A 17541-nucleotide genomic window follows, 5' to 3' on the forward strand; every position below is an offset into this window, starting at 1 on the left:
AATAGAGCCTGGTTTGGAAATAGATGCACCTCTAGAGAAAATCCATAGATGGAGCAGAAACAAGGAAATTATTCAGGACAGGCTATTTGATTGCACTGCAAGAGAACAACAAAAATGCTGCTGTGGAAATGTGAGTTGTGAACTCACCACCCTCAGCATCACCAGAACTGAAGATGGAAAGAAAAAAAAAACCAGTAAAGGAAAACATAATGTTGCATTTGGAACATTTGTAAATGGTTTTGGCCTCTAACTTAGATGTAAAGAAGACACAAAGAACCAAAAAAAGAACATCACAACACTTGTGGAGGGTGAAAATGGCAATGTGGCTGCTGTGTAAATGCTTTGTCCAGAGTTTTGGGATATGAGCTGGAGGTGTTGTGACTCCTCATGGAATGATATCTTCTTGATGAGATTTTCCCTGTCCTAATAGAAAATATCCTGTGAAACCATTCAAAATACATTCATGGGATCCAATAGGCTGTGATGTGAGAGGAGCAAGGAAGGGATCCCATGTGGGGTAACTGTCAGCCCTTGACAACTCAGAACACAGAAATCCCTTTGTGGAACGGAAACTGGGATCACAAACCAGTTTTTATTTCATTACCTTTGAACTTCACATTTACAGTGAAGTTTATAATCATGACAGTTTCTGTCTCTGACAGAAAACTCCTTGAGTTCTCTTCTTCTCCCTCACAGCAGCTCACAGGCACACTACAATATGAAAAAATATAGTTAATATGCAAAATCCTTTTCCTACTAAAACCAACTACAGATTCACTGTAGTGAATAATTATGCAGAAGATGGAATGGGTATTTTTCTCAGTATTTATAAAATACCCTCAATAGGTTTCAAAGCAACACAGCCTGTAGTCTCATGCTGGTTTTGTTATAAAGGATGATGTGCTAGAAGTGATTTGTGGGAGAAATGTCTAATATAAACTGAATGAGGAAAGGGGCCAAATGGCCCTGCACAGAGTCACTGGGAGACAGCTGAGTCACACTGCCCTGCTCTAACAACTTTGCCCACTTTTTTATTCCCATTTTTCTTTTCCCTTTCTCTTTCACCATTACAGGCTTTCCCTACCCTGTTTGAGCCTTAGCACACTCTTGCATTAACACTTTCTTTTGCATGTTGAGGAGGTGGGAGACAGGTGAGGTACACACTTTCCAACAGAATTCGGAAAGAAAAATCATAAAAAGTTTATTTATTCAGTGAAAAGTCTCAGCTGTACAATAGCCTGAATATGCAGGCAGGGAGGGAAGTCTGACTCTGAACAAAACCCAGGTTTGCCCAGGATGTGCTGTGGGCCAAAAGCTCAGATGACTCTGTTTCCTTAGCTACAAGCTGGTATCTATTCAGCAGTGAGGCTTTAGCTGAAAATGGCTGTAATCAGCATGGGGATGTTTTGCTTATGCTTTTGCCCAAACTGTTTTATAACCTGATGTGTCACCACCGTGCTGCTCAGGCTTTTCCACAGGATGCCTCTTTTTATTCTTTGCTTTTCTAAGCCTCTCTAAGCTTTTCTGGATGGGTCATTACAATGCCATCATTCCATGCTGCCAGCAGTGCCAGGGGGCTGTGAGTGAGTGGCTGCAGGGAGGGGCAGAGCAGGGCCCAGCAATGGCACCAGAGCCACGGGCAGGGCCTGAGCCCAGCAATTGCCCTGCACAGGAGGCACAGCTTCTGCCCTGGGCAGTGCCCAGCCCTGAGCACATTGCCCACACAGCCTGGGGGCTCTCCTCCCTGGGGCTGGGGCACAGCTGGCTGCACACAATGCTGTGCCCTGGGCTCTGGGATGGCCCTGCTGGAGCAGTAATTCAATTCCTGCACACCAGGTGCCCTCTGAGCTCCTGCAGCCTCACACACCCTGGGATTTTGTGTTTATAACCAGTACTGGTGGCTCTCTGGACACAGCTCTTGAAGCATCCCTGGCTGCAGACTTTGTGCTCCCACTTGTTTTTACACAGCTGCTTATTCCTACCTGCTCTTGCTGGGAACTAAAAGAGTTAAAAGGAGTTGGATTCCTCTGAAAGTGTCTTTATCATGCCATAATTCCCTGACAGGATGGTGCAGCCTGGGGAGCATCAGAGTCTGGTCCCAAGACAAGGGGAAATGGCCTTAAGTTGTGTCAAGGGAGGCTCAGCTGGGACAGCAGCAGCAATTCCTGCATGCAAAGGGTGCTCAGGCCTTGCCAGGGCTGCCCAGGGAGCTTTGCAGTGCCCAGCCCTGCAGGTGTCCCAGGAAGGGCTGGAGGTGGCACTCAGTGCTCTGGGCTGGGCACAAGGTGGGCACTGGGCACAGCTGGGACTCCACTTTTCTCACCTCAATGACCCTGGAATTCTGTGCTTTGGTGATCTGTGTGTGTCCCTTCCAACTCAAGAGATTCTATGATCCTTTGGAAACTCCACATGCCCCACGCTGCCACCCCCTGCAGCAGCCACCTCCCATCCCCTCACAGCATCACTACCTTACCTTGAGTGCCATCCAGCTGGTTTTTAGCAAAAAAAAAAAGAGCCAAAACCACCTGTGAAAGATCCTTCTTGGCCTTGGTTGCTCATGTTGGAGGATAAAGTGAATTCTGAGGGGAGCTGCAGTCCCTGGCAGTGTTCCTGGTTTGGGATGAATTTCTCCCATGAAGAAGCAATAAAGATTGTACTAACTTTTAAAAAATCTATCTATACCAGAGCTTCTCTAATGAGGGAGATATTCACACCATAGCTGAAGTTTTCACAGAGCTCTGAGAAACAGTGATAGCTTTACTTCCACATTCTCACTTGCCCCATTCCCAGCACAGCCTAGGCCCAGGGTTTTGACTGAAGTGGTCTTAATATTTCGCAAATTTAAATGCTAATTAGACTAATTTTATGAATAAAACATGGTAGGGATTTGTTAGCAAGTTTCTGCTGTTGCTTTATGTCAAGAGGTAGATTCTCTAAAACAGGACTCCAAGGGACAACAGCACATTTTGTTACTAGCTAAACAAAGTGCATTTTTGGTAATAGTAAACCTTAGAGTTGGTAATACATTGCACAACTGTAGAGAAGAAAGAGCAGCAATTTCAAATTTTTCAGAACTAGCACATCTTGGACACTGACCACCAAGAGGAAGGTTGGGCTGTCCTGAGCCCATCTGCTTCACGGAGTTTGCTCTTATTTTTACATACAGAGAAAGACAACATACCTTGTCTCTGTTTCCTTACTGCAGTCCATCCAGTTGTCCTACCTGTACAGAAGAATTAAACCATTCCCTTCGTGTCTGACTGTGTATCGACTTTTTTTGTTTTTACTGAGCTCCGTGAAGCCAGCGAGGCCCCACAGAGGCAGAGCAGATACCAAAGTAGGTCGGACGGCCCATGGCTCCCCTCAGGGCTCCGGGCTGGGGCGGACGAAGCCGTGAGGGGACGCGTGAAGCCGACAGGGGTCGGGTGAAGCTGGGATGGAGCGGGTGATGCTGTGAGGAACCATGAGGAGCTGGGATGAGGCGAGTGATGCCGTGAAGGGGCGGGAGGGGCTGGGGCGGGCCCTGGGGCCGCTGAAGCCGTGAAGAGTCGGCCCCGCTCCGCCTCTTCCTGCGGCAGCCGCGCACTTGCAGCCATGGCGCCTCGCGGGGAAGCCGCTCTAGTGCTGCTGCTCCTCGTCCTGCCGCTGGCGAGCGCGGGGCTGAGCGGCTACTTCGGCACCAAGTCCCGCTACGAGGAGGTGAACCCGCACCTGGTGAGCGACCCGCTGTCGCTGGGTCCCGGGGCGGGAGGATCGCTGCCCGCCTCCTGCACTCCGCTGCAGCTCCGCGCCGTGCTCCGCCACGGCACCCGCTACCCCACGGCCGGGCAGATCCGCCGGCTGGGCGAGCTGCACGCCCGGCTGCTCCGCCGGGCCGCGGGAGCCGCCGCCTGCCCCACCGCCGCCGCCCTGGCCGAATGGCCCATGTGGTACGAGGAGAGCCTGGACGGGCGGCTGGCGCCGCAGGGCCGGCGCGACATGGAGCAGCTGGCGCGGCGCATGGCCGCCCGCTTCCCCGCGCTGTTCGCCGCCCGCCGCCGCCTGGCGCTGGCCAGCAGCTCCAAGCACCGCTGCCTGCAGAGCGGGGCCGCCTTCCGCCGCGGGCTCGGGCCCACCCTCGACTTCGGCGGCGACGGTGAGTGAGCGACACCCGCCCCCTTCCCTGAGGGTTTTCCTGAAGGGCTGAGGGCGTCCCAGCTGTCCCAAGGGGATGGGGGAATTCCCGTGCTTTCTTTAGGTGCTCTCTGGGGACCTGCTCCCTCAGGGGTGAGGGAGACCCATGCCCTGAGGGAATGGCTCCCGTGTCCTCCCTGAGGGACTGGGGCAGCCCCTTGGAATCCCGGCCCCACCAAAGGGGATGGGGATGCCTCACAGCCTCTTTGCGGGATCTCCATCCCTGTCCTGAGGGAGCCCTGTGCTTTCCCTGTATGCCGGGGGAGCCATGATCCATCCCTGAGGGTCTGCAGGACTCCTGATGGGTGGCTGGAAGAATCCCTCCCTGAAGGAGCTCTCAGAGGCATCGGGGATGTTCCCTGCTCTCCCTGTGTTTGAGAGGGACCCTGCACCCCCTCCATGGGGACACAGCCTGTCCCTTGGTGGGTGTCACGTCCTGGTGCCTTTGGGGATGGTGCTGCTCCCTCTGACACCCACGTTTCTTTCAGAGGTGGAGGTTGAAGTTAACGACTCCCTGATGCGCTTCTTTGATCACTGCGCCAAGTTTGTGGTGCTGGTGGAGGAGAATGACACGGCCATGGGCCAGGTGAACGCCTTCAAAGAGGGGCCTGAGATGAAGAAGGTCCTGGAGAAGGTGGCCAGTGCCTTGTGTTTGCCAGTGGAGGAGCTAAATGCAGGTAAGGAATTCCTGTCACAGGTGGCTTTGGCTCCAAGGCTGGCCAAGAGCAGCTTCCAACATGTGTAGTTATGCAGAGGAGGTAATTTGGAGTGGCTGTGACTTGGAGATGCAGTCTCTAATTAAATGCAAGAGACTGTAAGTCTGTTGGTGTTGCAGTAATGAATGCTTGTTGGACAGTGGTCAGAAGAAAAAGATGCATGAAAACATCTTTCCCGTAGATAAAATCAGCTTTACCTGGTTTTGGAGGGATTTGAATGTTTTAATTTTGTTTTGTGAAACCCACTACAACTCCAGCACATAAATGACCTGAGGAAAAGCAGCCCTCAGGTCTGCTTTTAATTCCTGTTCAGAACAGAAGTGCTGGATTTCCCTGTATGGTTTTGGGGGGAAAAGCACCCCAAAATAAGTGCTGCTGTTGGGATTGCAGCATCAGGGACATGCTGGAGACAAAGTTCAACCTGGTGCTGCTTGTACACAACTGCTGATGTGGAGGGGGTGTTGTCCATGAGCTCACACCTTCCCTTTGACTCCTCTGACCTGTGGGGCTGCACCAGCAGCTGACACCTGTTTCACATCAGCTGATGGGCAGCATTTAATGTGGAATGCTCTTGTTTTCCCTCTTAGCATGATGTAATGCCAAGAACTTGCAGTCCAAAATTTGGGTTTTGCACAATAATCCTGTTAAACTGTGTATTTTTGGTGCTTGGTCTTTGTCCTGCCAAATATTTATTGGATGTCATTGTTTGTATTGCCAAACAGTAATTACAATTCATTTTAGAGGTAAACTGAGGAGAGGAAGCTGCTACTTATCTAGCAGTGATTTATTTATCTCTTGCTTGTTTGTTGGATTTATTGCAGATCTTGTTCAAGTGGCTTTTCTCACCTGCTCCTATGAGCTGGCCATAAAAAATGTGACCTCCCCATGGTGTTCACTCTTCAGTGAAGAAGATGCCAAGGTATGTGAGGCTTGGAGCAACCTGCTCTGGAGGGAAGTGTCCCTGCCTGTGGCAGGGGGTTTGGAATGAGGTGCTCTCCAAGGGCCTTCCATCTCAAATAATTCTATAATGTGTGGTTTTACATGATAGAACCACGTGATAAAATTCACTCCAGGGTACATCAAATGAGGTCTTGCAGGGCCTCCAAGACTCTCTGGTTTTGGGGTCTATCAGCTCTATAAACCTAGACAGAACCCAGATAAATGAGACAAATGTTTGTTCCTCTTCTTTCAACTTTTTTTGATGTTCAGTACAGCTCCCCCAAGGCTCTTAAGGAAATTTGCACCCCTGGGAAAAGAGGAGACCTTTTCATAGATGGGTGTGTCTGAGAGGATCAGGGTCACCACGGGCTTCTGCTGAGCCCTGCCCTGTTCAGTCTGGTTATAAATAACTCAGCAGGGAGGTGGGAAATGGCTTTGATGCCAGGAACTGTCAGGAAAGGAGCAGGGAACAAGGAGAGCACTGCGTGCTCTTGAATAATTCCAAGGCACAGTTCTGTCTGCTTGAGATGTGTGCACAGCTCTGGAATGTGGAAACAGACCCAAAACAAGCTGGGCTGAAGGTGTGGGATGGATTCTGTGAGAAGAATGGCACAGAAGGGCAAAATCAGAAGTGCTGAAAAAGCAGTGGGTAGTGGTTGTCTTGTGATGTGCAGCACCTCAGGGCTTTTTTGTGATTGTTACCAGATGCTGAATTTGGTCACTCTTTGATCTGTTGTCTGGTATTGTGATGTTTGTGAGGGTCCCCAGGATGAGGTGAGAGATGAGAATCTGACTCCTTGTTCTCAGAAGGCCAATTTATTATCTATGCTATTATAATTTATTAAAAGAATGCAATACTAAAACTATACTAAACTATAGAGAAAGGATACATCAGAAGGTTTCACAAGAATGAATAATAAAAACTTGTGACTGACTCAGAGTCCAGCACAGCTGATGGTGATTGGTTCCATGTGAATTGTTTCTTCTTAATAGCCAAGCAAACATTCACCTGTTGGTAAACAATGTCCAAGCCACATTCCCAAGCAGCAAACACAGCAGCAGCAATCAGATAATTATTGTTTTCATTCCTCTCTGAGGCTTCTCAGCTTCCCAGGAGAAAATCCTGGGCAAAGAGGATTTTTCAGAAAATATCACAGTGACGTGGTTTTATGCTGAAATGGTTTGAACTGGAGCCCTGATGTTTGTGGTTGTTTTTGTGTCATTTCTCCAGGCTGTGAGCTTTTTGGTGCAGCAATAAAAACTTGTGAACTCCAATTTTAGGTGCTGGAATACCTGAATGACCTGAAGCAGTACTGGAAGAGAGGATATGGCTACGACATCAACAGTCGCTCCAGCTGCATTTTATTCCAGGATATCTTCCAGCACTTGGACAAAGCAGTGGAGGAGAGCAAAAGGTAAATCCAGAGCCTGCAGTGCTTTGGGTGTGAGCTTTCTGTGCTCAGTCTGAGCTGGGTTTCATTGAAAGGAAATTCAGTATTTTACTTCTGAATGTAGCAACAACAGGAGAGCTGGAGCTAGGAGAATTTTAATGGAACACAATTTTTACTGGAGCAGTATTACTTTGAAGAGTACATTTTTTGCTTTCATTGATGCTTTTGTGCTCAGCTAAAGCATTTCCATCTTTTAACTTGCTGATCCACACAGGCCTTCAGGGAACTGCTGCTTGATAGTGGTGTTCTCTTCCTGCAGTTTGAGAGGAGACAATGAATTAAAATAATAGAGCTTTCTTGTTAAAAATGTCCTTGCTAAAAATAATTTGTTGCTTAAATGTTAACTTACAGTCTGTGTTCATGTTCTGAACAATTAGAAATTCATGGTTAATAATCAGTCACATGAATTAACACCTTAGCAGATTAGTATGGAAATTTTATAGAAGGATATCAAGGATAGGGCCATAAGATTGTATAATGGAAGGAGAGGGATCAATTTTGTTCCCTTTTAGTGTGATTTCCTCTTTGAGCAGTGAGAGCTTTTCAATCCTTATATTACACACACTAATGGCAGCTGTGTGTCTATCAAACATCCCTGTAAGTTTAATAACAACAATTTTTAAAAATCCAAGGGCTGTAGTTGGAAGAAAGAGGTACAGATGGAGATTTCTGATTTTTTGGGAGGTGTCTGAGGCCGAGCTCCCAAGCACAGTGGTAACTTTCTTTCAGTGCTGGCTGTGGAAGTTCATTTGCAACACCAGAGGGAAGCAGGCAGTGAATGCAGAGAATCAGGACCATAAATCTTGTGAAATCCCGAGCTGGGTGAGCAGTGTCCAGGATGAGCCTCATCCTAAACAGGAGCGGGAGTGCTACAGGAATGTGTTACTCCCTTCCACAACAGAAGGTGGCAGTCGTAAAGCACTGGAGAGCTGGGAATGAACGGGGTTGGATAACCTGGAGAGCACGTGGGAATCTGCCAGAGCCAGCTCGTCTCCCTTGGAATGTAGGGAGCAGAGGTGCAGCTAATCCCAGTTCATCTACAGAGAGAGATTTAGCTCTTTTTCATAGAGTGGCACTGGGAGAGCACAATGAAAATGAGAAAACATACAAATAAGATATAGAAAAGTCTTTCTTTTTATAGTGATGGTCAACTTCAAGGCAGCAGGTTAAACATTTCTGCAGCTTTTTCAGCAAATGAACTTTAGTGATGATGAAATGTCTTTCAGTGGAACGTTGTTTCAGTGTTTACCATGGATTTATAACTGGCTGCTTGCTCTAAAAATTTAAGAAATTACTCTAAAACATTTAAGAACAAGAAATTTTCTTCCAGGGCATTATCTTCACCCCAAAATCTCTTTTTTTTTTGGAAAGCTTAGATTGGGCTATCCAGAAGTAAAAGGGAAGCATTTCTGTTCTGGGAAGAAGCTGAGGGATCTGGATTATCTGTGCTGCTCAGACTGGACAGTGGAGAGCAGTGTTGGCAAAGCTGTGTTTTTGTAGCACACTTTATGCCTTTGTTCAATAGCTTTGTTCTGTTTTCATTCCCAGTGAAATGAAAAAGAAACCTGGTTCTGCCATGAAGTGATTGTTGCCCTTGCAATCTTATCACCAAATTTATTGTCTTATCAAAGCTTGATTTTTATTTCCTTGGTAGAAAACTCTTCCTTCTGGTTAGTCTGTCCTTAATAACCTGATGAAGGTGTAATAAATACCCACTGCTGATCAGTCCCACTTTCAGTTTGCAGTGCAGAAGTTTCAGATGGTTTCAGGCTCTCCCACCACATGAATTCCAGTATAACTCTGGGGTTTAAACTGGGAATAATCTCTTCTGTGCAGGTCTTGCTGTTAAAAGCTCTGAAAGGGAAAGGTTGGGGGCCAGGACTCTCTTTTCTTCCATACCAATTTTCTTAGTTACAAAAACACAATGAGATATATATATAAAATGAAAGCATTTCTGTTTAAGGAATAGACTTTGGTTGAAAGTTTCTTTTGTTCCATATCAAACCCATGTGATTTGCTCTACTGAAATGGCATAGTTGGGCAGTTTTCTTATGTCTTCACATTTATAAAGAATTGTGGTTTTTCTCCCAAGGGGATAGAAAATAACCAGGGAAGCTGATGCAGAATTACTTTTCACTGCTGCTTTTCCCAGCAGTTTAATGAACAGTGTTTTGCCCAGGGAAGTCTATGTATGTTGATGACAATTTTGGGTATTTTGGTGCTTAATGCAATGTGAAACTGCTCATCTGATTTTTAAAAATCTCTGCAGCTGCATGCTTGGGCAGAGGTGGATTTGCAAATCAGTTGTGGCACACTTTAAAGCACATCTATTCACTAAAGCTCTTTTAGACTCTCCATTTTTTTCCTTCTAGCTTCAAATATTTAACATTACTATTTCCTGCTGATGAAAGAATATGAAATATTATTTGTACTGTCCAAATGGGTTACCATGAGGCTCTGGAAATTGGGAGGATGCTTTGTGCAGCCATCTCAGTATTTGCAGTGTATTGATAATACCAGTGTTGTACAGATGCATTGCAAAATATTTGGTGATGGTTTCCTCTTAGAGAGTAAATGGTTCCAAGGTATTTAAAAAAAAAAATAATTTGAATATGATTCAAGATCAATTGAAGGTGATCTTTGTGATTTATGGTAGACAGACCAATTTGGCAATTTATTGGTAGCTTTTATTGTTGCATGTAATTTGCCTTGCTCTTTGCAGGTCACTTCCCAACACAATTGGGACCTCTCAGGAGTCAATTACTGCTGTGCCCTAATTATTCCTCCAAAGCTATGACTCAGTACAAAGGAGTCTAATGGGTGATCTAAAACCACTGCACAGTTCAAAACTCCACAAAGGGAAGTGAGCAAAAAGCTTCTACATATGCAGCAGCAATGAAATAATTAGATTGAAAATCCCCTTTTTGCTCAGGTCCTGAGTTTTTTATGGAAACCCCTTCACTGCTGCTGGGGTGGCTTTTATTAATTAACAGTCCATGTCTCAGTCAGCAGCTCTGGTGGGCTTTGATTGCTCCATCTTTCAGCAGTGGGATTTCTGACATGACTGAAAGGAGTTGTAAATTGGACAGAGGTGTGGAATTCACCCCAGATCCTTGTGGCACAGTCAGCAGCATCCCTGTGCCTGCATTTCTGATGTGTGTGTGTTTCACTTTCTCAAATCTTCTCCCAGAGAGTGTGCCTGTCCATCTGTCTACCCAGAATTAGAGATTTAAAGTTTCTTGTGCCTTTCAGACTCCCCAGCATGTCCTCAATATCCCATTAATTAGTTCATGGATACTTTTTCAGATCTATCCTTGCTAAGGTATCTGAGCAGCTTTGATGGAGTCCTGCCCTTTTATGTAAGAATAAAAAAGAGAAACTGAACAGTCACAGACAAAAGGACTGCTCTGACCAGTGCCCCCCTTGGCTTTGCCAGGTGCCAGCAGCCTCTTGGCTTGGTTTTGGATCAGCACTGAGCATTTCTGTGGTGCTGCTGCACGAAGGCATTTCACCTCTGAGGTTCCAAACAATGGCAGAGGTGAGATCAGCCAGGAAAGAGCCTTTGAAAGTGCAGTAGCTCCCAGTGAAACACAAGGAGGCCTTGCCTAATTACCTCCAGCTGATAAAGTGTTGCAGGACTAGATAAGAGCCTTTTAATCAAGGCTTTTAATGAGTTCTGTGCAGTCCAGTCAGCTTTTCAAGTTTCCTTTTGTCATCAGTGAGTTTGTTCCTTGTTGCAACAGAAGATTTTCTGCTGTCAGTATTAGTGGTGCATTTCCTTGTTTTGGTGCTGATTCTGGGAATGATTGGCTGTCTTTATGGTGGAAACTTGGATATATGAGGGCTTAATACTATTTGACAGATATATATTTTAAATTTTTTTCTTCTTCCTTCCCACTGGTGGAAACCCTCTGAGCTTTAACACTGTTAAATATTTCTGCTGCTTCCTGCTATGTTTAGGGTTTGTCCAGCTTCTTTTTCCATGAAATAAATCACAGGGGGAAGTGAGAAGGATGGAGAATTCATCCCACAGCTGAAAGCAGGTTTTGGAGTCCTTTGACCTGCCCCTTTTATTAGGGAGAAAAGGGACAGAATGTAGTCTGAGCTTGCTTGTTAAACAGGTGTAAATTTTACCTTCTGTGCAGTTGTTGGAGGGATTTTTACATGAGGTTTGAGGGTTGGCTGGTTGAGCTTTGCTGCAGGAAATGTTTCATCTTATCCCACTTGTTTGTTTCGTGGGGTTTGAGTTATTTCTAACTGAAAATCCAGTCAGTGCTTAGGAAATAAACTTTGGTTAAAAGAAAGTTCACTTTTTCCATATGGAAAATGAACTGTCAGTACTGGGAAGAGTAGGAATGATCTGCTCTGGATGAGCTGATGCAGAAGATTCAGAGTTAAACCCAAACCTGCTGAGATCCAGGAGAACTGGAATGTACCTGGATGATAAATCCCACATCTGTGATTTTCCATGATGCCTTTTCTTTTCCCCCCATGGTGAGATTCAGCTTTTGGGGTTGTGCTGCTGAATTGTTCAATACTTTCTGTGGCCAGACTTACTTCAAAGGTAAAAAAAACCCCATAAAACCCCAAAAGTGGGCAGTTCAGGAGCTGGCAGATCTCTGCAGTGAAACCCTCCTGTGCTCTGCCTCCTGAGAGCCCATTCTGCTCATTGCAAGTGCCCATGAAATGAATATAAAACCAATCCCTGTCACACAAGCTGCTGATATTTATGGCAGAGTTTTATGCACAATCCCTTCAAAGGTGGGGATTGAATGAGATTCCCTCAGTGGGCTTTCCCCAGCCATGGAAATAAAAAGGAGAGGAAAGGTGGATTGAAATGCCATTAGGTAATTGCCAGAGTGCAATGTGGAGAACTTTGATGCTTCCAGCAAGACACTGAGTCACTGATAGATTGTGAGGCAAAGTGAGCATGGAAAACATCTGCCATTAATATTTTATTAACCTGTGCTGCTGTTTATCACTGCTTTGTTGTTTGTTCTGCCCTTACAAGGAATGCAGGGCCGGTGGTAACCTTTGCCTGTGGGTATTCTCTGAAGACCATCTGTCATCATTCTCCCCACAATTCAAACTATTGCAGGGTAACCTTGATGGCTGTTGTGATTGTCATTGCTGGCTGATAGGAAACCTCATCTGAGCTGGAGTCCAGACCCTGGCCCTGAACAGGGAGTGCTGGAACAGTCTGGGAAATCACCAGTGCTGCTGGGTTCAGGAGCCTGTGGGGAGCTCAGGTTTGTGCTGTATCAGGAAACAGTTTTAATCTTCATTACACTAATCCAGTGGGATGGTGCTCAGTGGGAGAGGTTTGCTTTGCCTCCCAAGGCTGCTTGGCCTGTTGGCATGAGGATTTTATGAGGCTAAAGGAAGTGAAGGAAAAACTCAAGGTACACTGAGAGTGAGCACCTTGTTCAGTCCTTCTTTTCCCACTTCTTCCTTTGTTCTTAAAAACTTGTCTGTGCTGTAATTTGTTTCCTGCTTTGCAAACTTATGCCTTGCTGGTTTTTTATGATTTATTTTTGCTCTCTTTTTTGTGATTTACTTCCATTTCAACATTCCTGCTTAGCATCACCTGGAAAGTAAAGCTGAACTTTGCTTAAAGCCAGCATTGATAGCCAGAATGTTAATTTATTTTTGTCTTAGCATTTCTGAAGCCTTTTTTGAGTGGTGAGATGTGAAATCCGTTCCCTGTGGGGTCAGTAATGCCTGTGTAAGGTTGTTTTGGAGATTCTAGCAGCATATTTGCATTCCCAAAACTAAGACCACTATGCAGCTGGGAAGACATGAAAACACAAATAATTAAATAAGGGAAATATTGAAAAAGCATCTCCAGGAGAGAATTAGAATTCCAGTCTTGTAGAAATAAAAAAATGCTCCAGACTAGTATTGCTGAGCACCTTGATGAATCTGATACACCTCAGAAGTGTCAGGGTGGCTCTTTAAAAGGAAACCATTCCTCTTGGAGCTCTTGGGAGGGATCAGCAAATATAAAATAGGGTGGTTGGTAGCTACAGTTATGGTTTCCAAACATCCTTCTGAACAGGTTTCCTTATCTAAAGGAATCAGGCAGCTGGGGTTACAGGGAAAGGTCCTTACAGAGGGAAAAACTTGATAAAATTACAAGAAATGAGGGTAAGGGACAGCTGATTGATTTTTCCTAGCAGAGATAGAGCTGGAAAGATCTGACCTGCTTGGAATGTTGAGAAGAGCTGACAAGTTCAGTGGCATTGCAAATGTGGCAGTTTTATTCCAGATAAATGAGATGAAGTGTTTCTACAAGGGAGATTGTGAAAGGACCTGGGGAGACTGACTGGGCTGGAAAACTGCAGAGCTGTCAAGTAATCCACATGGGGAAAAATGATTTTCTTATCAGCTGTTGGGTAGGATCTGGGAGAGCCTATTGCTCAGGGGCTCTTAGGAGGTTGTTGTAGCTGTCTGAGATATCTCAAACTTCAGGCATGTGGGGTTTGGAGCAGCCTGGCCTGTGGAGGTGTCCCTGACAGGGACAGGGAGCTGGAATGAGATGAAATTTAGGGTCCCAGTCCAAATCATTCCTTGTTGGATATCAGGAATTAAGCAGAGAGCTCATTGATTTCTGTGTAGCTTATGGTTCTTGAGTATTGTGCATTCTGATATTCTGATCTAAAGGGATGTGGAAAATTGTGAAATGACCGAGGAAGGATTTCTCAGCTTGGAAAAAACACTATTACAAAGCTGTCAGAATGGATTAAATGGGACATAGAATCTACAGATAGAAAAATTACCAGCAGTGTGTGAAGCTGTGCAGCTCCTCCCCACAGGACATTGTGTGTGCCAGAAATGCACGTGGATTGAGGGAGAGATTTGGCAAAGCTGGGATTCATTACCTGGGAGCCACCTCTGGCCCTGGAGACTTCTGAGCTGGAAATTGCAGGAGATCAAAGGAGTGGCCTCCTGTTTCCTTCCACAGCCATCTGTGTCTGGCTGCTGTGACAGGAGGGATGTCAATGTGTCCTAAAAACTAAAAATACCTCCCTGCAGGTGTGTGTGGATGGGAAGGATACATGTGAACTGGTCAGGTGGATCAGAGAGGGAAGGGAAGAGAAAGGGATTCAAGGATCTAAAAGCTTTATCATTTTAAAGTGAGTGAAAGAATCATAAATAGCAATGGGAGAAGACAAGCAGGAGCATTGATTTTGGAGGGGCTGGAAGAGTGTGGTGAATGTAAAGATCTTAGTGCAACAGAGGCATAGGTGGGGAAAAATCCACTGTCCTCCACAGAGAACCTTTCTGTGGTTTGAACAGAAAACAGAGGCAGGGTTTGGATGTATTTTTTAAGGGCTGTTTTGTCTAAGGGGAGAGTGTGAGGAGTGGAGTCAGAAGGGCTCAGGCTCCAAGGTGTGTGTCAGACTGTACAAACACCAGTGCACCATCCTGGCCCAGCACTGAATTCCTGCTGAGCTGATCAAAGCTCCAATCCCCAGGTAAATCTCCCACTTAACCATTTCTCCATTGCTTTGGGTGGGAGCTGAGGAAACTCCTCCTTTTCAGAGCAGTCAAGATGTATCTCCTGAAAGCTGAACCTGGATTTACCTGTGCTGGATTTACATGGGCCACTTGGAACTGGTCCCCAAAAGCCATCATCCTGCTCTGGAGCAAGGGTCAGATTTTCCTCTTGGCTGGAGTTTCCTGGCACAGCCAGCCAGCTCTTATCTCCCCTTTGGCTGAGCACTGTGTGTAACCTTTTGTTACATAAGCTGTCCTGGGTCATGGTTCGAGGCAGTGCCTTGATTTGCTGACCTGTTCCTGAGGGAGCAGCATCTCCTCCTGGACTGCTTGGTGCCCTCAGGGATGGGTAACAGCAGTGTTCTGCTGGTCATTGGGGCTGCTGAACTGGGCAGGGACAGTCTGGATTTCTGTCTTCAGGCTAAATTTGGTAAATGCTGATGATGATTTGGAGGAAACTCTCTACATCTAATGAAGGGCTTGGCTGTGTGAGCTGCAGTCCCTTCCATGCAGGAATTGCTGCTGCTGGCCCAGCCTGAGGCCCTTTCCCTTGTCCTGTCCCTGTTCCCTGGCAGCACAGCCCGACCCCCCCTGGCTGTCCCCTCCTGCAGAGCCACAAGGGCCCCCTGAGCCTCCTTTGCTCCAGGCTGAGCCCCTTGCCAGCTCCCTCAGCCCCTCCTGGGGCTCCATTCCCTGCCCTGGACACGCTCCAGCCCCTCCATGTCCCTCCTGGATTGGGGGACCCAGAACTGGACACAGCCCTGGGGTCCCTCAGCAGGGCCAGCCCAGGGGACAGGCCCTGCCCTGGGCTGGCACAGCCAGGGCCCATTGGCCTCGTGCCCCCTGGGCACCCCTGGGCTCCTGCCCAGCCCTGGCACAGCCCCCAGGGCCTTTCCCCAGGGCCCTTTCCAGCCCCTGTGCCCAGCCTGGAGCTGCAGGGCCTGGCACTTGCTGAACCTCACTGTGTTGGCCTTGGATCCATACTTGGACAAAGTTTAGGAAGGATCCATACTTGGACAAAGTTTAGGAAGCTGCATTTAAAATGTCTGTACCAGCCTGCAATTCCCAAAGAGGTTTTTCTCACAGGTTCAAGGTGTCCCTCAGCCATGGTCGCTGGCAGCTGTGCCACGCTTTGGATTTTTGTTTTAAGGCACAACCTTTTGCTCATCCCTTCTGGTTCTTTTCTTTTGTAGCTCCAAACCCATTTCCTCACCTTTGATCGTCCAGGTGGGTCACGCAGAGACCCTGCAGCCCCTGCTTGCCCTGATGGGTTACTTCAAGGACAAGGAGCCTCTCCTGGCCACCAACTTCGCGCGGCAGGAGCGGCGCAAGTTCCGCAGCGGCCGCATCGTGCCCTACGCCGCCAACCTGGTGTTCGTGCTCTACCACTGCGACCATGCCAACGCCTCCCAGCACGAGTACCAGGTGCAGCTGCTGCTCAATGAGAGGCTGCTGCCCTTCCTGCACTCCAACGAGACCACCTCCACCTACACTGACCTCAAGGATTACTACAAGGACATCCTGGAGAACTGCCACTTCAAGGAGGAGTGTGAACTGCCCCAGCACAACGTCACTGCCGTGGATGAGCTGTGAGGGAATGAAGTGTTCTGCAGATTGCTCTGGGTTCAGTTCCACAGCTGTTGGGGACAAGCACTTTGGATGATTTGCTGCTGCTGTGTTGACTTTCTAACCTTGCAGATCTGGGGGGTTGTCTCAGCTCGGTGCGCTGGTTCTCTGTTGCATAAGCACAACTGCTGTCACAGGGAAGTGGTAACAACTGTGTGATGCAAGACACAAATACCTGTGTGTTTATGTGTGCAAATTAGCTGATTTCATTGGTCACTGCTCTTGTGAATGGGCCACAGATGCATTTAAGAGCTGGGGCAGCTTCTATTTTATTGAATCTGAAGGTGGTTGGACTGATTCAGTGTTGCTTTCTGCTGCCTGTTTTTCTAGCTGCTGTTTTCCTGTGCCATGCATGAAATATTTCAAACCTTTTTTTGATCCTTTTCTCAAGCTTCTAGAAGGGAGAGGGTACATAGTTCTTCTCCACAGCTGAACAACTTCTGCCTGGACAGCACCATTTTGGGCATTTTAAAGCAGGAGGAGTTCCTGCATGCATCACCTGCTTGAAAAGGGACAAGGAATTAAAAGTCTTAAGGTCATCATCAACCCATCCTGCATAGCAAGTTAGTCTCCAGGGTAAGTAAATTATCTTTACAAAGAAGTAGGGAAAAAAAAAAAAGAAATAAAAGTGAGGGAGTGGAAAGTAGCCACTCTTCCTTTTAGGTGCTCTGGGAAATGCAGCAGTTATTGTCTAAATACTCTGGAGTGTCCTTTCAGTAACACCATCCATTTCTGGTGTTATTTGGGCCATGGCTCTCAATCTCTTGGTCCTGCCCAGGTGCTGACAGTTTCCCTACCAGCCCTGGCTGGAAAGCACCTCTGATGTCTCCAGCCTCCTGCTAGAAATGGAATTGTTGCTGACTCTAAATCCAGTTTTTTGAACTGTATAAAGATTGGGCTGAGGCTTGATTTCTGCTGACTTTAAGGCACCAAACGAGCTGCCACTTATGCAGGCCTTACACATTTGGTGTGCCACCTTGCTTTTGGAATGCAGCTGGTTTTAAAGAGGTGAATGGCATAGAAGGACTGGTGATGTTTGAAAGGAAGTGCACTTTAGGTAGGTTCCCTTATGCCTGAAAGCTGGGAAGTATTTTGGAGCTCTGCAGTGTGATAGTAAAAGGAAAACTGAAGACAGC

The 17541-nt window shown here is 46.8% G+C and overlaps 1 protein-coding gene across 1 annotated transcript; it reads left to right on the plus strand.

The window, feature by feature from the left end:
* The first annotated feature begins 3581 nt into the window (after positions 1-3581).
* On the plus strand, positions 3582-17013 carry MINPP1 (multiple inositol-polyphosphate phosphatase 1). The gene is made up of 5 exons (XM_064716396.1): positions 3582-4135; positions 4662-4850; positions 5711-5808; positions 7110-7243; positions 15973-17013. Exons 1-5 carry the CDS (start codon positions 3595-3597, stop codon positions 16370-16372), a joined length of 1362 nt encoding a protein of 453 aa, XP_064572466.1. The 5' UTR covers positions 3582-3594; the 3' UTR covers positions 16373-17013.
* The last annotated feature ends 528 nt before the right edge of the window (positions 17014-17541 follow it).

The sequence above is a fragment of the Zonotrichia leucophrys genome, chromosome 6 (genome assembly GCF_028769735.1).
Source record: "Zonotrichia leucophrys gambelii isolate GWCS_2022_RI chromosome 6, RI_Zleu_2.0, whole genome shotgun sequence".
Taxonomy (NCBI): Eukaryota; Metazoa; Chordata; class Aves; order Passeriformes; family Passerellidae; genus Zonotrichia; species Zonotrichia leucophrys.

What these genes read in the sequence shown, in the direction of transcription:
- MINPP1 (XM_064716396.1), top strand. Translation starts at nt 3,595, where the DNA reads ATGGCGCCTCGCGGGGAAGCCGCTCTAGTGCTGCTGCTCCTCGTCCTG. An exon ending in CCTCGACTTCGGCGGCGACG is followed by an intron (nt 4,136 to 4,661) that starts GTGAGTGAGCGA and finishes CGTTTCTTTCAG; the next exon opens with AGGTGGAGGTTGAAGTTAAC. An exon ending in AGTGGAGGAGCTAAATGCAG is followed by an intron (nt 4,851 to 5,710) that starts GTAAGGAATTCC and finishes GATTTATTGCAG; the next exon opens with ATCTTGTTCAAGTGGCTTTT.